Source organism: Gadus chalcogrammus, chromosome 2, assembly GCF_026213295.1.
Source record: "Gadus chalcogrammus isolate NIFS_2021 chromosome 2, NIFS_Gcha_1.0, whole genome shotgun sequence".
Lineage (NCBI taxonomy): Eukaryota > Metazoa > Chordata > Actinopteri > Gadiformes > Gadidae > Gadus > Gadus chalcogrammus.
In genome coordinates, this window is record NC_079413.1 from 22,120,541 (window position 1) to 22,139,159 (window position 18,619).

Sequence of the window (18,619 nt, forward strand, 5' to 3'; positions counted from 1 at the left end):
ACTAATACACACAGGACAAAGAACAGTGTTGGCAATTTAACACTTATCTTGACATCAACAAAGTTTACCAGACAAACAATGCCAGACTGTAAAGGGGGTACGAAATGAAACGAGGTACTGAGCATCAGCCTTTTGAAGACGAGCAAGGGCTGCTGGTAGCATATGTTATGCTGCATTAAAAAAAGAAGAAAAATACAAGCACCCAGAGGAGAATTGCAGACTGCCAAATCCTGACCACCAGTAAACACTTGCGATGGACCAATGTAAACTTCACTTGTTGCAACATCATAAGAAAATTGTCCGCAAATAAAATCCCCTTCAGTTTAGGATAATCACAGGTTATGCAAGAACATATTTATGTCAGGATAGGCCTACCGGGCTCCAAGTCGTCACATATCTCAATCAGACAAAACCAACTATAACCACATTGGCATAGCAATCGCACCGTGTGTAGCTGCTACTAGCTGCAATCTATATATACAATGCATTAGGGCTGGGCGATATGACGATATCATACCGTGGACGATATGAAAGTGTCTACCGGGAGAGATTTGGCCATATCGTTTATACCGAGAAAAAAAAAAAAAAAGAATATGGCGGTGGATGGAACGGCAGTTAACTGCAGTTGCGCCAAAACGGGGCCCTGCAGCAGAGTGCTTAGCTGTAAGACATTTAACTATTCCCAGAAGAAGAAACTTCACCAGCCAATGTGCTTTCAGGTAACGTAACCTGCACGTAATTTGAGGTGAGGAAGGCAGGAATCATGGCGCAGTTAATGACAGATTGTTCGCTACTTACTCCTTTGTAAGCATGGAAATTCAAGTTCAAAATAAAAGAAAAAACTGATCAAATGTGAAGTATGGTTATTTTAAGCCATTTATTATTTTAATTTACTTCAAAAATACCATATCGTGATATATATCCATATCGTGATATAAAATTACTCATATCGTGATATAAGATTTTGTCCATATCGCCCAGCCCTACAATGCATACTAACTGGAGCACCAACCAGAATCAGATCACAATCGCTTAGGACCGTTGGTAACCTTTGGCCAGGTCATCACGATTCACGAGCAAACAGAACCAGCAGCAAAGTTTACGTAAACCAATTTCTTACCTTATGTGGCCCTCCACATGCAGGCTAGATGACGTATCCATATCGATATCCAGTGTCACAAACATGCTTTTTATATGAAGCAAAAGGACCGGCTATTTTCTGAATAAAAATGTCAATTTTGGCTGTCTGTCTTGAAACTTCTCCAGTGCGTTCACACCAAACGCAACGGGACGACAAGATCCCATACAGAGTGAACGTATAGACGCGTATCGGGAAACGCCTCCAGCTGATAAAAATCTGCCAGCGTTTTTTTTTCCTGAAAATGTGTGTAACCGACCTGTGTGGGTTCCAACAGCGCTGGAAGGACGACACCGCTACACAGGACTTGGTCTTCGCTGGTCCTCTTTATTCTCCTGTTTGAATGGCGACACACAAACCGTGTCAACCACCATCATTGCATTAATGTTCAGACCTCAAGCCTAGATAGAATTATCGCCCTCAAATATACATTCTACATAAAACACGTGATCGTATAGTGGTTCATTTATAACTCCATGTGAATCCCATATTTATGAAAGCCCACCTGTTTGAATGGCGAAACACAAACCGTGTCAACCGACATCAACTGCATTAATGTTCAGACCTGTGCAACAAAAAGTAACAATTATAATCCAAAATAAAAACCAAACATAACCGAGAGCCCGCTAGCGAGCCCACAGCTAGCTATTTAGCTTTAGCTCAACACGCGGTTGGGAGTAGGCTACTACTTTAAATATAATAGTCATTAATGCACATAAATGTCTGTTACTTTCCTATTACATACAGGTAATATTTACATTCGAAATACACAACATTGGTCGGTACAAAACGAGCCGAAACCATTAAACATATTAATATTGTTGGCCATATCGCGTACTCGCCTCCAGCCTAGATAGATTTATCTGCAGTGGTATGTACAGCGGCGCGCGAAAATAGACAATCGATGCAGTTGCACCATTCAGTCGCTAGGTGGCAATAAAACAACACATCTTCATTACAAACATTTGTTTTGTAGTAATTCAAACTAAGGGTATTACCAACCCTGTTACATTAGCACCCTTGTCAACTTTTTCTGCTCCTTGCGCCTTATCATATGCATATATCATCCTACGCACCATTAGCCTCTGCCGATTTAAACATTAGGCAATTCAAGAAGAGGCATAGATAGAATCACCTCGTGGTCAACTGTTGTTTAATATACATCTGACAGATTATGTCAAGGTTTTAAAATGAATTATTACCTGGTCATGTTATAACACAGCTGGAAATCGTGGATTTTCTGATAAAGACTAGCTAGCCTCTTTGACAGACGAAACAGCAGAAACTATGTTAGGTGCGCTCGTGCTGCATTAATGGTTTTGTCAAACAGGAGACGCCCAACCACCAATCAGAGGTGAGATTCCTGCAGGAAGGTTGAGCTCGATTTCACTATCCCATTTGAGCCTGTGCATTAGTGTGTATAGCATGCATCCTCTAATTGCTTGTGTAAAAAAACCTGGTAGAATATTGGAATTGAATGGGTTTGTTTATTTGTTTTTGTGGTTTGGAGGCACGACAGCTTTGTCCAGTGCAGCGTTTCATTGTTCAGGGGCTCGTACATAGAAAAATAACCCCCAGCCGCTCCCCCTAATTGGGGTGGGCTCGGCTGCATCACGGAAATCCCGGGCGGAAAGTGAGTCGCACTCCAGCCCTGATTACGCTGGACAAGAAGGAGGGGACCCGGGTGAGGTGAGCAGAGCGCTTCAGTGGCTCAACTGGGGTTAAGGATACGAGGGACAAATCCCAACTGAAACCCTGCTGGAAAAACTTAAAGGCAAAGTCAAAAAAGGATGTAGCCGAAGATAAAGGGGATATTTCTGTTGACATGTACAAGTATCTGCCCTCCATTGTCACAATCTGTTGCATTTACTTTGTTATACATACATACATAATATGCTGTATGCAGTGTTGTGTGTACAGCGGCAGCCAATAGGATGTCCCTGAATTGACATGTGACCTTGGTCAAGTGAGCGCGCGTTTTAATAAACGATGGTCAGTTCCAGTCAAACAGCACTGATGCCCCACTGTGTGTTATTTCTACATTTATTATATTCGGCCTAGCACTGGGTATGCACGCCAGGATCGTTGAGCAAACCATCTCTGCTAACAAGTGGGCCACTAACACAGTATTCAAAGACGTTCCCGAAATTCAGCCGTGGTGGTGCAGAGTTACTTTTACAGTTGAATGGGAGGACGGCTCTGCCGTCCTCCCATTGACTCCCATGTTAAAAAAAGATATTATTTTAAAAGTAGAATAACTTATAAAGTATAAAATATTTAAAAAATCTGAAAGAAGCGCACGATTCCAAACTATTCTGGTAGCCGATTTCCTCATGTTTGGATCTGTTCCTTTGTGAGTTAGTCCCCAAATTGTGCATGAGCCCTGGACTTCAACTCAATATCAGCTTGGACTTTCAAAATCTCAATCTCCACTGCAGACGTGTTCAGTCTTCTTCCAACCCATCCATTGAGGTAAAGGATGCCAAGACGGACCCTAGCGCCTCTGACGCCAATACTCCCCGTCCTCAGCAGCAACCCCTCACCAAGAAGAACTACTACGATCGTTCCAAAGAAGTATGTCCTCTCCTTCTCAAGAACGAGTGCCCGCATGGTATCTCCGGCAAACAGTGCCAGTCCTACCACCCTCCCTGGTGCTCCAGCTACCAGAGCAACGGCCCCGGGGGGAAACGGAGCTGTAACAAAGACAAGAGTAAATGCCGGTACTTCCACCCGAAACTCTGTCAAAACGCCCTTGCAACTGGTGTTTGCGTCAGCAAGGTTTGCAAAGAAGTTCACATCAAGGGGACTATTACAAGTGAAGAAACCCTTAAGAAATCCAAGAACTCCCAGAAGAAGCCCGCCCACAACAACAGCAAACTAACACACCAACAACAACAGGCTGGAAGGGACTTGCAATCCAGGAAACCATCCACCCCTAGCTCCAGAAACAGCAACCCTCGTGCTGACAACAGTGCGCCTAGAAGCCGAGCATAACATCTATGGATGTTCCTCCAGGCAGTGGATCCAACCGCCAACGATCAGTCAGCTTCTCCAAGTCTGAAAAAGAGCAAGATAAAGAGGATTTTATGAAGCATCTTTCTCAGATGAAATCCGATTTCTCCAGGGAGCTCTCCTCGATGATGCAGTCTTCTCTACAGAGCCTCCAACTCTTCCATCAACAGCTAGCAGCTTCCCTATATCACCCCTCTCCCCAGATGTTCCCTCAGCTACAATTCCAGCACAGGCAGTACTGTCCTCCAACTCAACAACTGCCTCGTCCTCAAATGTGAAGAAACCTCCTCCGATCACCAACACCTTCCTCCTCAACATCCAGGGAATGGACCCTGGAATTCGTAACCAGCGTTGGAAGATCAAAGCCCTTCAGGAGTCGATCGACTCCAACCCCATCCACACTCCGTTCTTCATACTGACGGAAACCCACCTCAAGTCCTACCATCTGGATGCAGAAGTGCACATCTCTGGCTACTCTTGCTACCTGGCAGATAGAGTAAACCGTGTGAGAGGTGGGGCTGCGATCTACCTACACAATTCGATCACGGTTGAGAAAAGTAGGGTTTTCTCAAACTCCTATTGTGAAATTGCTTGCGTTTACAGTTAGGAACTCGACATGATCATCGCTGGGATTTATCGTCCACCCCTGTCACCTTTCGACAAATTCGATGAATGTCTGGTCGTCCTCCATCGCTTCATTGATGAAGTGGGATCTACCCCTGAACTCCACATAGCGGGTGATTTCAACCTCCCTTTTGTCAACTGGAGAACTTCCTCGGTTGATCCCGGGTGCAGCATCCTGCTGTCAGACAGGCAGACTGCACTCTCCCTCATCGCCTTCATGGAAGAACACTTCCTACTTCAGTTGATAGACGAGCCAACTCGCAACAGCAACATACTGGACCTCGTTTTCTCCAACAACAGTGATTCTGTCCACAACACAACCGTAGCGAAGACAGAACTGTCCGATCACGACTTCGTCAACTGTGTCCTCCTCCATCCTGACCTCCTCCCTCCATCGCAGACTCCTGAAAGACCCGTCTTCACTCCCGCATGCCCCCTGGACGACATTAACTTCAATTCGGCAGACTGGGGAGCCATCAACTCCTATTTCCAGAGCATGGACTGGTCTAACATCACTGATACAAGAAACTACCAGGACACCGCCTGGAAACTCTTTGAAGACACAGTAGCTAACATCTGCTGCAAACATGCCCCCTCCCATACGCGGGGTATGGAAGCTTCTGCGAAATCCTCCATCCCAAGACCTAGAAGGGAACTCCGCCGCCTAAATGGCCACATCAACGCCATAAAGTATTGTTCTAGAACTCCAATGAACAACACTAAGCTCGAGCATCTCAACAAAGAACGCGCAACCATCGAACTTCTTCTGAAGGATAACATCAAGAGGGAGCGCCTTCTTCAGGAAGTAGCAGCTATTAGCAAGATAAAAAAGAACCCTAAAGCCTTCTTTACAGTTGCTAAGAAATCGGCTAAGTTCAGATCTTCTGTTGGTCCCCTCGTTGATGGCGACAACAAGCTTGAATCCGCTCCAGCCCGAATGGGCGACATCCTCCAACAACAGTACAAACAAGCTTTTAGCAACCCAAACAATGTGGAAGCTAACAACATCAAGCTACATCAGCAGACGGCCGAGTCTTTGACAGACATTACTCTAACTCAAGATGATGTTCTGGAAGCAATCAAAGATATCGATGCACTCAGCCAAGTTCCCTGCTGTACTTCTCCACGAGTGCAAAGATGCCCTATCCCTCCCCATCCTCCACCTCTGGAGACGATCCCTCGACACTGCAGATGTTGCAGGCGTGTTCCGGACACAGAGTATTGCGCCTAGTAGTAAGGTAGTAAGGCTATAGCAGCAAACTATAGACCGGTCTCTCTTACCTCACACCTGATCAAACTTTTTGAGCGCATCGCCCGCAAAAAGATGGTCAGCTTCATTGAGACGAACAACCTCATTAACCCTAATCAGCATGGGTTCCAGAAGGGTAAGAACTGCCTCACGCAACTACTCCACCGCATAGAAGATATCATGTGCGATCTTTGCGCGGATAAAAACGCAGACGTGATGTACCTCGACTTCAGCAAGGCTTTTGACAAAGTGGACCACAAAATCCTGCTGAAAAAGCTGAAATCTTTCGGCATCCAGGGTAAGCTCTACAACTGGATTGCTAGCTTCCTGACGGGCAGGAAACAGTACGTCACAGTTGACGGAGTCATGTCATCCATCATTGACGTCGTCAGCGGAGTTCCTCAGGGTACAGTTCTTGGTCCCTTACTATTCCTCATATACATCAACGATATCTTTGGCGCTGTCAAACACAGTAAAATCAAAGTGTTTGCAGACGACTCAAAGCTCCACAAAGATATATCCTCTCATGCCGACAGACTTCTTCTCCAAGAGGACCTCCTTTCAGTTGTCGAGTGGGCCGATATCAACAACATGGAACTAAATCAAGAAAAGTTCCAGCTTCTCCATCACGGCAAAATCGTTGACCTGAAACTGCCGTATACCCTACCATCAGGCCAGCCACTCCAAGGGTCTGACGACGTCAAAGACCTGGGTGTCTACGTCGACACCAACCTCACCTGGCGAACTCACATCGCCACGAAAGCAACTAAGCCCAACAGCATGGCTGGCTGGATCTTGCGGACCTTTATCACCAGGGATGTTAGCACGATGATGCTCCTCTACAAATCCTTTGTCCGCTCGCATCTCGAATACTGCTGTCTGCTCTGGTTGCCCCACCTGCAGCGCGACATCATTCAAATCGAAGCAGTCCAAAGATCTTTCACTGCCAAGATACAGGGCCTTCGTGATCTCAGCTACTGGGATCGCCTCCGACGCCTCTCGCTGTACTCCCTGCAGCAACGGAGGGAAAGGTACACCATCATCCTTGTCTGGAAGATTGAACATGACATCCTCCCAAATAACGTCAATCTCATCTTTCGGGAAACCTCCAGACACGGTACTACCTGTATTAGACCACTGGGCAACTCTAAGCACAGCAGCATCAACACCCTGAGGTTCAACTCCTTCGCCTCTCGTGCTATCAGCTCTGTACAACGTGGTCCCTCCTAACATCAAGTCCCTCACAACCTTGACTACCTTCAAGCCTGCACTCAATGTGTTCCTCAACAGCTTCCCTGACACTCCGCCAACACCAGGGTACACTGGGCAAAACCGAAACTCTGTGCTGGAGTGGGCTGGTAGCAATTGTCTTTAACGTTGCTACAAATCCGGCGGTGGAGATGCTTGACATTCTTGGCCTGAGCCCTCCAACTCGAACCCAAACAGAAAAAAAAAGGTGAATCAGTGCTGCAAGTTGGTTTTTTTAGTACAGAAATGTGGCGATTGGCAAAGACTTGAACCGTTTTTTCAAAGTCTGGCAGGTCGTAAATGCCATAGGGATGATACTTATTTATAAAAAGTATTATTATTATTTATATTTTTGGAATGGCACGCAATCTACCCGCCCTACCTTTGCGATCAACCGGTCGATCGCAAAGGTAGGGCGGGTAGATTTCTCTTTCAATCTACGCATTAGGCATCACTGCGCTGATGGGAATGAAAACATGGGGCCCCCTTTGGGTGGGTTTCCAACTTGTTGTCGTTGAAATTGTCCTGGGAGGGAGGAGCAGTCACTGCAGTTACTATGAGTCATTGCTGTGGAGTAGAGTTTGTCGGCCCTTCGGGCCCGACAACCAGGAGCCCCAAGCAGTTGCCTGCCTTGTTTGTTCACAAGCTGCATGTCTGAGTTCATCAGTCAAGCAGATTGCGGTGATTCATCTTCCTTCCGTGACACTGTGTTACACCGTGTGTCAAGTTTGAAGCCTTGTTGGCATCTGGCCATCTGACAAACATTTTGACATAGAAGTATAAAATGGCAGCGGCTTAGCTCAGGTGGTAAAGCAGTTGTCTTGTAACCGATAGGCTGCTAGTTCGATCCCCTGCTCCTCCTAGCTGTCTCCCTGAGCCAGACACTTAACCCTAACTGCTCCTGACGCGCAATTTTCTGCCGTCGGTGTGTGTATTAACCGATAAAAGCGTCTGCTTAATGCCCTATTTGTAAATTGTAATTATAGAGGCTAGACCACGGCTACTCAACCTGTGGTCCACGGACAACAATGGGTTCACAATGTTCAAACGACAATGATCAAATAAAAAATGAAATATCTACAGATGGGGGCCATTTGTGCCGTTAGGAAAAGCATAGTGACCATTACTCACACCCACGTTAGCTTTGGGCCAAAATAAACTCTAGCTACCTTGTGACCATGGATAAATATTGGAGTCGGACCATTGACGCTAATTTGACGAAATATGATGGTTTATTGGAAACGGCCGACGGGAGATGTGACGTGATGGTCTCAAGGTGCTTGCAGACAAAGCCAAGCTAAATCAGGATCGGATCAGAATCAGAATCAGAAAGGAGTTTATTGCCAAGTAGGTCTTCACATGCAAGGAATTTGTTTTGGTATCTAAGATGCGAACCATACAATGAACAATAAATGATAACCAGACAGACAAATCCATAAGTAACAACAAAGTGAGAGATATATGTAATCACAATTCTCTCATTAGTGCAAACGTGTTTGTATGGTGACAGAGTGGGTCAAGGCAAGAGGCAAGATGAGTCAAGGCTTATTTGGTGGCTCAACAGATTGTAATATGGAAAAGTTATATTTGTTCAGTGCCTTTTATCACACATAATAACACTTATTATTGTAAGTTGAAGCACTTGTAAGACAGCTTTAGACGTCAACTGTTCAATTTCACTTGAAAAGTTAAAATGCCATTGAGTCAAAATGCAATTCAAATAATGAATTACCCTCTGCTTAAAAGTACATAATTTGTATTATCATGATTGACATTTTTATGTATTTCTATTTATCGCTATGAAATAGGTCTGAAGTATTCAGGTTGAGAAGCTTTAGAATGTAAATAGTTCCAATTGCATCTAAGAGCACAAATGGTAGTCAGTTTACGCTTAATCTGTGTTTCTATTATGAGGGGATCCTTGGTAGATTTCCTCTCCTGTAAGGGGTCCCTGGCCCCAAATAGGTTGAGAACCCCTGGACTAGACTGGCTGCATACGGAATACACACATTCCCTGTATGATTTTAGTACTAGTGGCGGGCGATGGGTCAACCATCTAACACAGCCCTGAACATAGGGGAGGTTATGATGTGAGGAGTTAACTGGTAGTCCCTTTCCCATCAAGCTCTCTATCTCTTTCCATCTTGATCTATGATCTGGGGCACACCAGCCAACAATTTGAGCCGCCCTATAATAATCTATCAGACAGGGAAGGGCCGTACCGCCTTTCTCCTTCGGTATTTGTAAGGTTTTATATCTTACCCGTGTTTCTTTCCCTGCCCAAAGAAACGAGCGATGACTTATGATGTTGTGATGTCGTTTACCCGGGATGGAGAAGGTGCACCTGTCCCGTGGGCGTGTCTCCCACCTGTGTTGCGCTGTGGCAGTAGAATGACAATCAAAAGGGAGGAGAGAAAGGTTTTAAAAGGCTCAACTGAATTGAGGACTTGAAACTGTTGGGATGGCTGGACTCAAGGCGCTATGGGTGGCGGTGCTACTGCTGGTGGTGCATGGTAAGTACCCCTCTCCTTCCTCCTGGGCTACCTGGACAGCTCACCTGGACATAGACAGGGTCACGGATAGGATTGTTTGTCCTCAGATCCCACTTGCGTGCGTATATATGTATGTGTGTGTGTGTGTGTGTGTGTGTGTGTGTGTGTGTGTGTGTATGTGTGTGTGTGTGTGTGTGTGTGTGTGTGTGTGTGTGTGTGTGTGTGTGTGTGTGTGTGTGTGTGTGTGTGTGTGAGTGTATACACTCTGAAGTAGGCTAAAAGCTTTGTATTGTAATCGCTGCCTTAATTTATATCTGGTTTTCCTTAAAACACTTCCCCAAGGGATTTGGTTTCCTTCATTCATGTCTTTCTTCATTAAGCATGCACACTAAAAAAAAGGACAGCGCTTCTATGCTTTAAAAGGGAACTGAACTAACAAGAAACACGGCTGGCCGAAGCTGTGTATCAGGGGTTTTGCATTTAACATCTTAAAAAGACGACCAAACGAGATAATCCTTGTTGTAGTGAATAGCAGCCTCCCCCCGTTAATCTGTTCATGCCATCCTTCGATGCGAGGAAGAAGCCATACAGGCGGCTCATGTGTCACTCAGTAGTGTAAGGCCTCTGTTCTGGTGGACGGGGAAGGAGTCAGACAAGGACCTGAACCAGATGAGGAGATGAACGCGTGTTAATGTTCAAAGTGAACATCCTCATTTTCTGAAAATTTGTTTTTTAACATTCAAAATGATAGCAGGCCTACAGATTGTGGATTGAGTGGTTCCCCGCTTTTTTGGGGCTGAAGGCTGAAGGCAGACCAAAATCTCCACCAGAAACTCAAGTAACACCAACCAAAAGTTGAGCGAATGATGTGTAAAATGCCAATCAAATATTACTCGGATAGTATCTATATATTATTCTAATCATAACAATTATACATTATATTCTAGATTATTGTCAATTTAATCCTCTGACATTGTGACATGTATATTGAAATGTAGCAAGAATAATTCATGAATAATTATAAAGCAAATTATTTAGGCTATAGTAGTAATTATATTTTAAAATGGAACATCATTCCAGTTTGAATTTGCAGACTCACCGGAGACTGTCACCTGTGTTAAACTCTGTCGCCTGTGTGAGAGGAACTCTGCGTTGGGCTCTATTTTAAGAGAGCAGCTGCCATTAAGTGGGGTACTTTGAATTGTAAACTGCTTTCACCACTGACTTTGTGTGAACATATTTTCCGTCAATAATTGAGTCAGCAGAACCACAATAGTGGGGTGGTGGAGAATCCCTAAATGTTATTAAAATGACTTTAGTCTCATTCCCCATGAACCAGACTTCACGTAGAGCGTGAAATTCAGTGTTGAAGAAGATAATATCATAGGGGAGTGCGTATTTTCACTGGCAAAAAAGTCTCTATCTCGGTTCTCACCTACAATATTTTATTTAAACAGTGCTTCATGTCGGTTTGCTCCAAGCCCACATTGCTCCAATGAAAACAAGGGTGCCGGTCAAACCCGTTTGTGTCAGATTATGAATGGAGCTGTCAGCACTTCAGTTTCTGGGAACACGTCCAACCCGGGCCCAGGATCCTTGTTGTGTCAGAAATAATCCCACAGAGTTAACCACTTATTGTAGGACATGATTTTGAGATACACTCTCGTTTCCTGGTATGATGTCACTCTTTTAAAGTGCTCCCTGTTTTAGGACTGGAAGCATGACATACAGATGTCAGACACAGAATGCCAACAGCAGACCAACATCTCACCACAGATACTGGGACTATACAGTCCCCCATGGGCTGCGTCAGACACCTACATTGTGTAGGATGCGCCAAACGGAGCCGAAACAAATCAGAGGGAGTCTGGGTTGGTGCTGGTTAAGACATGAATTGAAATTGGGTCCTATATGTAGTCGAATAATACAATAAAATTCTAATTTGGTGCCGTCTTGACCGAGAAAAGGCAGAAAGTGACTTTTTGGCGCTTGTGGATTGAAGACAACAACTCCCAGCATGCACCACGATGCACAGCTTCGCTGGCCACTCCCGCTGATCTAGATCTCCGCCTATCGGACACCTCGCTGTTCCATCTACCAAGCTGATACCGCAAGACTGCTTGAAACTCATTTCACACAACATTTCTAGTGAAGAGTATTAGTTGGTGAACTCAGTGAAATAGTCCTACTAGAACTCAGTGAATTAGTCATAGTACTGTTTTATCAACAGCCTCTGTTAGCTTAGCTTCAGACGCTGTGGATGTTAGTTTCTGCTGGTGAAGTCCCACCCACTGGCACTGCTCTAAGGTCTGTAGCGTCAGTGGGTCCCACCCAGTGCTTGTAGTCTTACGAGAATCCTCCCCTCTTACACTTCCTATTTACTTCTACGCAAAAATCGTCATATTGCGTCATCTTAAACAGGAAGTGTTGGAGATTGATACAGATCTCTCCAGTCTCTCCAGAAAATAAGGGAATGATGCACGACCATTCAAAAATATGAGTGGGTTACTAACGATACAAAGCTTAATGGAAATGGGTGAAGTTTCCCTTTAACCTCACAGAGAGTGTTTGTGTGTGTGTGTGTGTGTGTGTGTGTGTGTGTGTGTGTGTGTGTGTGTGTGTGTGTGTGTGTGTGTGTGTGTGTGTGTGTGTGTGTGTGTGTGTGTGTGTGTGTGTGAGAGAGATAAGAGTCTTACCCCATTGGCCCTGCAGTGAGCAGGCACTCAATGGTCCACCTATCAGAGTACTGATAGAACTGATAGGTCCTGCCTGAAATAGCTCCGCCCATTTGTTGAAAAACATATCTCTTAACATTTCTTTACCTAGTGACTATATTCTATGACTATTCTATTATACTTTATCTTAGGATAAATATATATAAAAATACATTATTCGATCAAATGGTAATCAATGGTAACTGAATGTACACAACTTTCACATGGCAGTAAACTCAGAATCGTTCGAGTTAAACAGACTGCACTACCTCCCAGGGAACAGACACAGATGTGTGAAATTACAACATTGTGCGTTTATTAGGACTTTTTTTAATTAAAAAGCTATTATTAAGTTATTATATTATATTATTATTTTCATATTATATTTGATTCATTTGTTAAACATTTTCTCTCTTTTCTTTTTTGCAGAGGTGTCCTCACAGCTAAATGGTAAGAGATTCTAAATAAAAAAAATTCTACATTTCATAATTTCAATTGACTATTAATTTATATTCCCTAGAGGCTGCCCTATTTCCTTATCGATGCCCATTTGGTCAATATTTCAGTTTATGTATAACGTGTTATCTTTGCATATATATATTGAAATTGTGTATTTTCAATTATATTTACTTGTTATTTTGTTTGACTCTTTTTTGGAATATGCATAGTGTCTGAATATTTTAAAAGAGCTGTATCAATTAAATGTATTCTGAGTAAAACTTAAAACATTAAAACTGAAGTGCAGCAGAGAAAGTCAGGGGCACTGCAGCAGCAGGCGTTCATAGAGGCCATTGCTCCTTCTCTGATACCTTGAACCTATTTCAGTGTGTGGTCGGGCTCCTCTCAACACCAGGATCGTTGGAGGAGTGGATGCTGCTCCGGGCAGCTGGCCCTGGCAGGCCAGTTTGCACACGTCTGGCCCCTTCTGTGGGGGGTCTCTGATCAACAATCTGTGGGTGCTGACCGCTGCCCACTGCTTCACCACGTAACGTCAACCTTCAACATCCGGCAATAGCCAAAACATGTTCCTCATCTCTGGTTCGTCAACAACTCGATGAACATTAATTTCAGACGAACGAGACTAACGGTGACGTTGTTTCCTTTCCGATCAGAACTGACACAACAGGTTTCACGGTCTTCCTGGGCCGTCAGAACCAGGCGGGCAGCAACCCCAACGAGCAGTCCCGGACCATCTCCAGGATCGTCTGTCACCCCGATTACAGTGGGACCACCAACGACAACGACATCTGCCTGCTGGAGCTCTCCTCGGCTGTCACCTTCACAGACTACATCGTGCCCGTCTGCCTGGCCGCGGACGGAAGCACGTTCAACAGCGGCATCATCAACTGGGTCACTGGCTGGGGCACCACCTCGTCTGGAGGTGGGTCTTCTTCTTCTGGCGTATGTCCCTAGACCTAGTCCTGAGTGTCGAGGTGTCTCTGAGACAAGACACCTCACCCTAACTGGTCCTGACGAGCTGGCTGTCGCCTTGACACCGCCGACGGTGTGTGAATGTGTGCATGAATGGTTGAATGGTTGACCATATTGTGAAGCGCTCTTAGTGGCCTCTGGTTAGAAATGCGTAATATATATGCAGGCCATTTACCATTTAACTAGTTAACATGTGTGCCACAGTTTAGAGTGGGGTCTCTGCACTTGCATTGTGCACTGTCAGACCCACTGAGGGGGGTCGATACGACCGTGAATCAAGTCGTTTCACACAGCAGGGCCCCAGCATGAGCTGCCTTTTCAAAGTCCCGTTTCATTCCTTCCATTCATAGGTTCAGCCGCGGACATCCTCCAGGAAGTGGACCTGCCCATAGTGGGCAACAGGGAGTGTGACTGCAGCTATGTGGGCCGAATCACCAACAACATGATCTGCGCTGGATTGTCGGCTGGAGGGAAGGACTCGTGTCAGGTAACTGTTAAACAGTCATGTTTTGAGTGGAGCTCCCTAGACTAGATTAGATTCAACTATTTTTGTTCTGGACAACAAAATGCAGTTTAGCATGCCAAAATATAGCATTAGGTGAGGCAGGAGGGATGACATAGTGAGTTAGGCCATATAGCGCACGAAAAAGTCATTAGTGCAAAACAAAACGTACCCCACCAATTCAGCATCAGACACCCAAAGCACAACACCAATCATAAAGGACCTGGCAATGACTCTAACTTCATGCAGTTGGAGGTATTTTGCTAACCCATCGTGGCTTTTATCCTCTTCCCCTAAAGGGTGACTCTGGGGGTCCTCTTGTAGGCAAACAGGGTCCGCAGTGGGTCCAGTCGGGAGTGGTGAGCTTTGGTCGAGGATGTGCCTTGCCCAACTTCCCTGGAGTATACGCCAGAGTATCCGAATATCAGGCTTGGATCAACGGTATCATCACCACCAACCAGCCCGGCTTCGTGGACTTCCGATCCGCGGGAATCAACAGCGACGCCACCTTTAACTGTGGCGACCCTCCATCTGGCCCAGTCACCGCCTCACCGACCGCCCCCACCACCAGTCACGCGTCAGACGCCCGCTTCCCCATGTCCTACCTCCTCCTCCTCCTCCTCTCCTCCCTCTCCGTCTTCTCTGCGCTGGTCTAGAGGCAGCGTGGCCTGGAAGGGCTCGACTCCGGTTTATTTTCATGTTGCATGTACCTCATGGTATGTGATCATGTAAAGAAACGATCACGCAGCGTTTTCTGTTTTTCCTTTTGGGGTTTTTATGGACTGTTGGAGTTAGTGGAGTCTCATCTTACACATGATATATAGTTGGCGTTGAGCATATTACGTGGAAAAGATCGCTTTTGCTCTTGAATCTGAAGGTGCAGTTATAAAATACATATTGATATGTGCTTCTTATTTTATTTGGGGTTGGAATTGTCTTTCGTTTAACTAGCAATGGTTAGGAGAGACTAATGCCGCTTTTCCACCGCACATGTAGCTCGACTCGACACGACACGACTCGACACGACTCGACACGGTAGCAGCGCGGGTGCTTTTCCACCGCAAATAGTACCTCCGGGACGTGGGCGGGGTCGTCTGCGCGAAAGGGCCGTGACGTTTTTTTTGTACGCGACGCAAACAACACCTACGTAACCCACACATGGACAGAACCCACATAACAACAATGGAGAACATCGATGCGATGGTATTCGTGTTCGTATTATTAGCTGGCACGTTGAAGAAGTGGAATATGTTGGCTGCGGCGCTACTATGGCTGTTCTATCGTTACCAGCATGGTTGCCATGTCGCCCTCGTGACTTCGTCACACTCTCTGGCCAATCAGTGGCCGGCCGTCTGCCGACGTCACCTTTTAGCATCGGTTCAGCCGCTTGGAACCTAGAGCGAGGCGGTACTAGAAAAAGCAGCCACTTGAGGTACTAGATCGCGGTGGAAACGCAAAAAAGGCGAGCTGAGTCGAGTCGAGTCGAGTCGTGTCGAGCTGGTACCATGCAGTGGAAAAGCGGCATAAAGGTTGAGAATGTATTAAAACTGGGGGTGTGTCATATGACCTTAACACGGCGAAAAATTTATTTCAAAGGTTTAGTTTTTGAAAATAAATTTTGTTTAAAAAGATGATCATGACAAATGAATACCGCTGTGGAGGTTTTTGAAGTGTGAATGCCCGATACGAGTACTTAAATAATACCATTACAGTTGAAAGAACAGTTATTGGGAGCCCAATGTTTCAGCGGGAATTCAAACACTATGGCTGGATTGCACAAACATGGATTAAATTAATCCTTGTTTAGGGTTAATCTAGGGTTAGTAAATCTAGGTTAAAACTGGTTTAAATTAATCATAGATTAGAGATTAGTTTTACCAAGGATTAAAATAGGATTAGTTTGTGTTCAGTATCTGCCATGATGGATTCCGGCGAAATGTGAACACATTTACGATTTGTTTGATAAAGATGGACCACAATATATTCAAAAATCTCTCTCTAAACTCGTTGCTTTTTGAATAAATGTTATGCTATGTTACCTTAACTGTCACAGCTGACACTACAACACTTGATACTTGTAGCCAGCTAGCTAAGCTTGTAACTATAAAGATATGGCACGTCAAAGAGGATCCAAATTTTCGACATTGGAAAAGGTGTTGCTCAAGGACTTGATGGAGGAGATTGGTGTTATAATTGAGGATAAGAGGACTGACAGTATGACGCTCAGTGGCGGCGTGGTAACCGGGAGAGTCTGGAGAATACGCGGTGGGCCGTTAACGTTTCCGGGCCGACTGCCGGGCTGATTACTGCTGGCTAACAATTGTGTTTATAAGTTCCTTGCTGCGCCGTCCGGCCAGCCAGAGCTGTGCGCTACTCTCACTCACTGTCTCCCACATACAAACACACGCTGGCACTCACAAACTGTTAACGTCGGAACAAAGTCGATATTAGCAGAGGGGAGTAAATGAGTGGCCCCTCCCTTTTAGAAAAAGTAGCTAGCTCATCATCAGTATCAGTATGATTTATCAGTACAAATGTATGGTGTATGCATGGTGTTTTTTGTTGGTTTTGAGGCACGACAGCTGTGTCCAGTACAGGGTTTCATTTTTCAGGGGCTCGTACATAGAATAATAACCCCCACCGCCTCTCCTTAATTGGGGTGGGCTTCGCTGCATCACGGAACTCCCGGGCTGAAGTGAGTCGCACTCCGGCCCTGATTACGCTGGACAAGAAGGAGGGGTAAGCAGAGCGCTTCTGTGGTATACCCCCCATTTTTGTAGCCTACTTTGTTTGGTCCCTATTCATGATTCTGTGGCTTATAATTTCTTAATGTACGATGGAGTTACATGTTTTGGCCAATAGAGGGCACTATTAGATCCCTGAATAATGCATTTGCATGACGATTAAGTACACTGAACAAAGGAAGTCAGAACGTTGTTGTTACTGCGAGTGAAGAAAGGAAGCAGTCGTATTTTGCAACAAAAGTTTGCAACAAAATTGGCGCCCGAACAGGGACTCAATGTGAGCAAAAACAAAGTTAAAAGAATTGAAGGACGTTGGAACACACAAAATGGAGCTGGAGTAGCTACAGGATGAGCTGACCGAGCTACTGTGTAAGCTGAAGATTGAAAAGCTAAAAGAGGTGTGTATTCAAGCTAAATTTTTGCCAGAAGGAAAGAAGGACACGTTGATCCGAGCAATTAATGAGTGGATAAAGCTTTAGAAGACGTGGAACACAAGGTTGCAGAGACATTTGTGCAAGATTTGTTAGCTACAGCTAAGCGATTGAGCCAAACCATATGGGGATGAGAAACACAACGAGGAGCTACAAAGGCTACAGAAACAGTATGCAGAATTGCAGTTGAATTTTCAGAAGTCGACGAAAATGCTTGAGGAAGAAATGAGTCGGCTCAGGGAGAAAATTAACAGGACGCCTAGCTCGCCCGTTGAGCCTCCATTCCCCAAAGCACCTGAAGTAGTCATCAGACGTGAGTTCCGAATTAATGGCCAGATCAGGGCCGGCCCTGACCAATTTGGCGCCCTAGGCAAGATTTTTGCTGGCGCCCCCTACCCCGTTGGATCACACAGTAAATTCGACTACCAATGTTCATAAACTCAGAGAAGCTACAAAGCTTGTCTTTGAGACTCTTTGATTCTAGATAGAAAATTAAACACACGAAACGTATTACAAACCAAGTAACAAGCAATGAATCACTCATACAATAAGTATGCACAAAATACTGCAAAGAAATGCATGATGTTTACTAAAGGCATTCATAAGCAAAATAATAGAGTTCAGATTCAAATATGTTAAATACAATTAAATGTAGTATGGTTTATCTAATTTGGTTCTAACCAGAGATTAAACAAGCACTCAACTGAAGTGTAAAAAAAAATAAAAAATTAGGGCTGTGCAGAGGTAGACGGGACAGCAGCACCTGATGCTGTGTCACTGGGGGTGGTACTGAAATATTTTAAAAGTGCATCTGAAGGGAGAAGAGAAGTACCGTATTGGTCCGAATATAAGACGACACTGATTATAAGACGACCCCCGTTTTTCAACACAAACATTTAGAAAAAAAGATTTGCAGACCACATTTGCAGAACAAATAACTTTTTTTTTTTTTCTTAATAACAATATTAAAAACACAGTGAATTAAACACTTGTTATATTAATGACAATAATAATAATGCCAGTAAAGGCCACGG

The 18,619-nt window shown here is 44.8% G+C and overlaps 1 protein-coding gene and 1 long non-coding RNA gene across 2 annotated transcripts; one reads left to right on the plus strand and one right to left on the minus strand.

Moving 5' to 3' along the window:
* Positions 1 to 206: 206 nt before the first annotated feature.
* Positions 207 to 3,043, minus strand: LOC130399837 (uncharacterized). Its single transcript, XR_008902338.1, has 3 exons — positions 2,341 to 3,043; positions 1,644 to 1,703; positions 207 to 1,473 (listed from the first exon to the last, which is right to left on the minus strand). It is a non-coding gene; the product is annotated as an uncharacterized LOC130399837 (long non-coding RNA).
* Positions 3,044 to 9,704: 6,661 nt separating this feature from the next.
* On the plus strand, positions 9,705 to 15,941 carry LOC130399821 (trypsin-1-like). Its single transcript, XM_056605012.1, has 6 exons — positions 9,705 to 9,784; positions 12,907 to 12,927; positions 13,303 to 13,462; positions 13,590 to 13,858; positions 14,259 to 14,395; positions 14,710 to 15,941. Exons 1-6 carry the CDS (start codon positions 9,733 to 9,735, stop codon positions 15,064 to 15,066), a joined length of 996 nt encoding a protein of 331 aa, XP_056460987.1. The 5' UTR covers positions 9,705 to 9,732; the 3' UTR covers positions 15,067 to 15,941.
* The last annotated feature ends 2,678 nt before the right edge of the window (positions 15,942 to 18,619 follow it).

What these genes read in the sequence shown, in the direction of transcription:
- LOC130399821 (XM_056605012.1), top strand. Translation starts at nt 9,733, where the DNA reads ATGGCTGGACTCAAGGCGCTATGGGTGGCGGTGCTACTGCTGGTGGTG. An exon ending in GCTGCCCACTGCTTCACCAC is followed by an intron (nt 13,463 to 13,589) that starts GTAACGTCAACC and finishes CTTTCCGATCAG; the next exon opens with AACTGACACAACAGGTTTCA. An exon ending in GGGCACCACCTCGTCTGGAG is followed by an intron (nt 13,859 to 14,258) that starts GTGGGTCTTCTT and finishes TTCCATTCATAG; the next exon opens with GTTCAGCCGCGGACATCCTC.